This window comes from Microcebus murinus, chromosome 14, assembly GCF_040939455.1.
Source record: "Microcebus murinus isolate Inina chromosome 14, M.murinus_Inina_mat1.0, whole genome shotgun sequence".
Taxonomy (NCBI): domain Eukaryota; kingdom Metazoa; phylum Chordata; class Mammalia; order Primates; family Cheirogaleidae; genus Microcebus; species Microcebus murinus.
Window position 1 is genome coordinate 16,663,286 of NC_134117.1, and position 6,000 is coordinate 16,669,285.

Sequence of the window (6,000 nt, forward strand, 5' to 3'; positions counted from 1 at the left end):
GCTTTGGTATGTTACATACATTGAATGTTACAATTGTATGTTCTTAAGTCTGGCTTTCTTCATTTAGCATTTGTGAGATATGTACACGTTGCATGTAGTAGTTCTTGTTGTTGTGTAGTGTTCCATTGTGTAACTGTTTACTACATTTTATTTATTCATTCTGCTATTGATAGATATTTGGGTCGTTTGCAGTTCAGTCTCTGGGTATATTCAGCTTTAGTCGAACTGCCACACAGTTTCTAAGTGGTTATGCCAACTTGCACTCCCACCAACGGTGTGTTTCAGTTACTCCACACCCTGGCCAGCACTTGGTATTGTTTGCTATGTCATCTTTTATAAGAGATGTGATTGGGGTGGGAGTAGCATTTTACACAATTATGGTTTGGAACTAAAACTGCTTTGAATCAGTTTTCTGAGCCAGAAGGGATCTGGAGATAATCTGATCCAATCACCTCATCTTATAGCTGAGGTAACTATTCAAGATCACGCAGCTAGTTAATGGGGTTACCCTGGGTTTAGAATGCTTGTTTTGTGACCTCTAGGATTGTGCTTTTTCTGGTTCCAGGGATGTAGGAATCGTTTATGCATCACTGTGTAGTTTAAAGAAATATTTGCACACTCTCTTATTTGATTCTCCCAGAAATCCAGCAAAATGGGTGTTTTAGGTATTTCCCCTCCCTTCTCTCTTTCCTTCCTTTCCTCCCTTCTTCCCTCCTTTATTTTTCTCTTTCCCCATCCCCTTTGTTCCCCCTTAACAGATGACAAAGTAGGTTTAAAGCAAATCATCCGAGACCTTGCAGGCTGCCAGTGGCAGAAATGGAGCCTGCCCCAGTCTACACTGCCTCACCCAAGCCCTCTTTCTAGCTCCCACACTTTTTGCTGGGCATGAACATTTAACAGGGTTTTATTCTTTCTCTACAGCGGAGAGTGCCACATATTGTCTTGTGAAGAATGCTGTGAAAATGTTTAAGGATATTGGAGTAAGTGTCTACCATTTATGATATTAAAGCGGTGTCAACTTCTGTTCTCTTTAGATCTAGTTAATTTGAGCTACCTTTGTGATGGAGTGGACCCTAGAGAAGGATTTCTGGGAACAGGGGTCGGAGTGGGCAGGGATATGTTGAAGATGAGGCCCATCAGTAGATTTATTTGAATGTTCAGAATTTTGTTGGCTTGACATTCATTCCCAAACTGCTTTTATATAACAGGCATCAGTATGTTTTAAAATACTACAGGTTGAGTATCTCTTATCTGAAATGTTGGGACCAGAAATATTTTGGATTTCAAGATTTTTTCAGATTTTTGGAATATTTGCTGTATACTTACCAATTGAGTATTCCTAATCTTGAAAATTTGAAAACCAAAATCCTAATTATTCTAATGAACATTTCCTTTGAGCTTCATGTCAGCACTCAGAGGAGTTTTAGATTTTGGAGCATTTCAGATTTTTGATTTTTGGATTAGGGATGCTCATCTTGTACCACAGTCTTGGCTGTTAATGATTCCATATGATTTTCGGTTATTTTCTTGTATTTTTACCAGTATTGCTAGAAGTGTCCTCAGGTGTCCTTTACCTTCACATGTCATGTGGAACTTGAGTTCCGTGGAGAGACTAGTGGCCTTTTCTAAGGGACTATCTGTGACTTTATTCTAACACAAGTTTTAAAGTATGGTGCACTGGTTGGACTTCATCCCCCAAAACACCATGCTCGCACCCATAACCCCCACCTCATACACACCCACGTGTGCATTTGCTTAAAGCCAGGATGCAGCTTTATGTGCCTTTGCTGCCTTTTGGGGCCTAGGACCCAGGTCAGGGTTGACAGAAATGTCTTTTTGGGGTTGTTTTTTTTTTTGGCATTTAATTTAACCTAAACTTTCTCTTCAGGTTTTCAAAGAGACCAAACAAAAGAGAGTGTCCATTTTAGAACTAAGCAGCACTTTTCTACCTCAAGGCAACCGGCAAAAACTCCTAGAATATATTCTGAGTTTTGTGGTGCTGTAGGTGACGTGTGGCACCTCTGGCAAGTGAAGGGCACGAGACGAGTCCCCCGTGGGCTCCAGGCTCTGGCTCGAGAGTTGAAGGTGCCGTCGCGAGGTCAGGCCTGCCCTGTCCTGAGGTGATCTCCTGGAAGACAAGTGCCTTCTCCCCTCCGTGGAGCTGTGATCTGCCCGACTCTGAGACGACACAGCAGCCTGCAGATGACACCTGGGGGGACCTCAGCCTCTATTTGCGACTCATAATCAGTAGGTTACAAGATGAATCTCAATAAATTATTTTGCAGCTTATTAAAGATTTACATTTTAAGTACAACTTTTAAGGACTAATTACTGTGATAGACACAGAAATGTAGTTGTATTCTAGAACTGAATCTTGTATGCTATACTTAATGCTGTCAGGTAATTCAATGGTATATTTTCTGATTCATGGGTAATCCTTCCTTTAAAAATAATTGAGTCATCATTCTCTCTTTTTCAGTTTTATCTTTGTCAGTAGTAGCTAAATTTTAAATGGGAGCACCTTTCACCCCAAAGTGCTTTACAAATGAAGGGGCCGATGTACATCACACCCAGGTATCACTGTGCTGTCCTTTGCAGTCAGATTTAGAAAATGTTTTTAAGAGTTACATGAAAACAGACAATATTAGTTTAGGTCAGAAATTGAGATATTATGATCAAACAGCTAACATCAGGAAGTTCATTTGGCCAGCAAAATTCAAGGTAGACTGGCAAGAAAACTTGACATTGAAAACTTATGCTCATACAAAAAAAGTGCCATTGAGTTTTAAATGACCGGCAAGTATTTAGAAACTCCTCCTGTTTTCTGTCTGTATCCCATCTTACCCCTCAGGTGGGACCTGCTTCTCACAGGTACAGCTGTTTCTTGGAAATCCTCGAACCAATTAGCAACTGTCCTCATTTGATTAGCTTGGCCTGATAGACTCATTCGGTGCTCTGGCTGCGGACTGCTGGCCCAGGGCTTTCGTGTACTTCACACAGGTTGCACACGAGCCCCCTTGTCTGGGTGACTGGTACCCACTGGAGTTGTGCTGTGTACAACCTGTGCAATATATGTGGTGGCCTTACTGGCTGGTAAGTGGTCAGAGGCATTTATGGATTTTTAGCTTTGAGCAAAAACCATGGTTCTTTAAAAATTTGTATGGGTTGTATACCTAAACCCTGATGCCATATAGTGGCAAATAATTATGAAGAATTGTCTGTTCCTAATGGGTAGGTGCCTTTTTTGTGAGCAGGGAGCATAGTTGTTAGTTAATTGTGGTAATTATGGTGATTTCTTAAAGATCATGGAGTTAAAATATTTTCTAACAATTTACTGCCCCTTATCTCCATGATATTGTGGAATCAGGAATTTTTCCAGATGAGTATTGCGTAGTTTTTTTGAATTTAATATAAAAGTACTGAGAATTAAGTTTGTACTTTCATAAACTTGGATTTTAAACACTAATAGTGTCTTGTGAATAATATATGTGTTTTGGGAGAGGGAGTGTTACTGATTGGTATTTCATGTTGTATGAAATATCTTGTTTGAGACTCATAGCAATAATGCTATGCTCACTCTTCTAAAATTCTGCATTTAAAATATATTTTTTCTTTGTCTTTATAGGAACTCACATACCATTAAGTCATTGTCAGTTGTAGGGGCTCTGGTGTGGAATGAAATACCACTTTTTAGCATTCCATTTTACCAATTAGGGTAGAAGAATACTTCTTGGCTGCATTTGGGAGGTACCCAGGGAGTCTTATTTATTCCCTCGGGTGTTCCTTATTGGGGGATCAAACATTTCACTAATCTCGTTTTTTCCATCCTCTAAATTGTAGTTTAAGGATTACTCAACGTCTCAGTTAGCTGGAAAGTCAAGGTTGTCGCTGACTTCCCAGTGGACACTGCTGCCCTGCCTGCCACTCCTGCAAAGAGCTGCTGCTTTGCCAGCCTGGGCAGAGACACTAGAGCTTCTCTGGCTTTATTTTCCATCTTGGTTGGTTTGTTTTCCAGAAATTCAGTCAGATGCTTAGGGGAATGCAATGTATGATTCGCTAGCTCTCTCGCCACTTAACTCACTGTGAGTATAAATATGCATGCTTTTTGTAATTAACTGGTGCTTTGAAAATCTTTTTTAAGGAAGAAAAATCTCAACCAAAGTTATGCTCATCCAGACAAGCTGACCTTTGAGTTTATTTCAGCACAACTCATTCTTCAGTGCCTCATGACTGAAAAAAAAATGCATTATCACAATAAGGCTCTTCCAGATAGCGCTATTTTGTTAAAAGATATATTCTCATTGTTTTCAAACAGCAGTGGCTTCCATTAAGGTGAAAGAAACTAGGTGCTTGTAAATAATCTATTACAGTTTACTCTATTGCATTTCTATCAAATGAAATGCATGCCCTCCAGGGGAAGACTGTGAGTCACGTTAAAAAACAAAAACAATAATAAGCAATATAAAACTGCACTTTGTTTTTTAAAATAATGTGCTAAGTAATTCAGAAGAGAGGAAGGAATTTTTTTGCTCTCTTAAAGTTTCAAGAAAAATAAAGGCAAAAGCTAGTGTGACGTGTGTAGAACTGAGAAAGCTTTGAGTCTTCATTTTCAGATCGATTAAGTCTCATGAAGTCATGAGGGTAAGTGGAGAAAATATTTCTGGGATTGCAATGACTGTAAGCTCAGCTTCTGGAATTTCTAGTAACCCAGAGGGAGAAAAAGCATTTCCCATAGTGCTCCATGTATTAGGAGTACTCTGCAAGGTGCTTAGCAGTGTGTTGTAGAAACAGTGTTGCTGACAAATGAAGTTTGCACGTGGAAGCTTACAGCGCACCTCAGTGTGGAAAGGGCTCAGCATCTGGTAGTGAAAACCGGTTTAACTCAGCGTTGCCCACGCTATGTTGACCCCAGGACCTTTCCCCCCTTTGGGACACCTATGTATCTCTCACTAGTGTCCCAGGGAAAACATTTTGGAAACACTGTTAGGTAGTTCTCTAAGGAGACAAAATAGTAAGGAACAGATGGCAGTGCATGCATTTTGTACTATGAAATATTGCATTGAATAGATGTATGCTTCATCCCCGGAGAGAATAAGCACAGAAAACTGTACTCTAGGTGGTCGGAGCTCTTTCCTCTGATAGAAAGCTCAGTTGTCAATGATCCTGGCTTCTTCACTGAAAGCAGCAGAATTAATACCAAGATTAATTGGGGTAAATGGGGTCTTTATTCAAATCTAGAAGGAAATATTGCACAATTGTGTGCAAATTTTTATCCATAGATAGCACCAGTGTTTAGAAATGATAGGACCTATCACTGAGGTTTATAAGACTGACTATGGGATGTAAATCTGTTTTTTAAAATACTCTTTTTAGGAATCTAAGACTTGCCATCTGGCATTTTAGTTTAATACAAACTAATGATTGCATTTGAAAGAGACTCTTGACCTTATTTCTAAACATCTAAAGCTCTGCGATGTCTTGACGGGAAGTGTTAAACTATTTGCCTGTGGTACAAAGAAATGTTAAGATGGTTGTAAAAAGAATTACTATAAAGTACTGTAAAATAACACTGTGTAATTTTGTGACTGAAACTTACTTGGAAATGTTGATTGATTTTTATGCCTGTTAATGTATTGCAAGAAGCACAGAAATGTAGTTTCGTTTTAATAAACCAAAAAATGAACGTATTCTTGTTGTCTTGGATTTGTAGTTAAGTTTTCCTACATAATTCTTTATATAAACTATTGTTCTTGTTTGATTTTACATAGAACCTTATTTAAATGGCTACAGATATAATCTTTCATAAATTTATGAACCTACAGTTCATGATTTTATTACTGACCTACATCTCTTCAAATTTAATCAAGCATTTTAAGATGTGGATCTACATCTTAGCAATTGCTTTTATTTAGTGAATATTCACATCACAGAGATATTCTTTGGTTTCTGTGAACGTTCCTTTAAGCTTGGTACTTTGTCTCATATATATATATATATATA

At 38.6% G+C, this 6,000-nt stretch overlaps 1 protein-coding gene across 3 annotated transcripts in view; it reads left to right on the top strand.

Moving 5' to 3' along the window:
- The window catches only part of GPAM (glycerol-3-phosphate acyltransferase, mitochondrial), a 63,681-nt gene extending 57,994 nt beyond the window's left edge, over nucleotides 1-5,687 (top strand). For all 3 annotated transcript variants that reach the window (XM_012771569.3, XM_012771587.2, XM_012771578.3), the window contains exons 21-22: nucleotides 922-980; nucleotides 1,889-5,687. In XM_012771569.3, the coding sequence (XP_012627023.1) occupies nucleotides 922-980; nucleotides 1,889-2,005 (176 nt within the window). In that variant the 3' untranslated portion in view covers nucleotides 2,006-5,687. The remainder of the gene's footprint in view (nucleotides 1-921; nucleotides 981-1,888) is intronic.
- The last annotated feature ends 313 nt before the right edge of the window (nucleotides 5,688-6,000 follow it).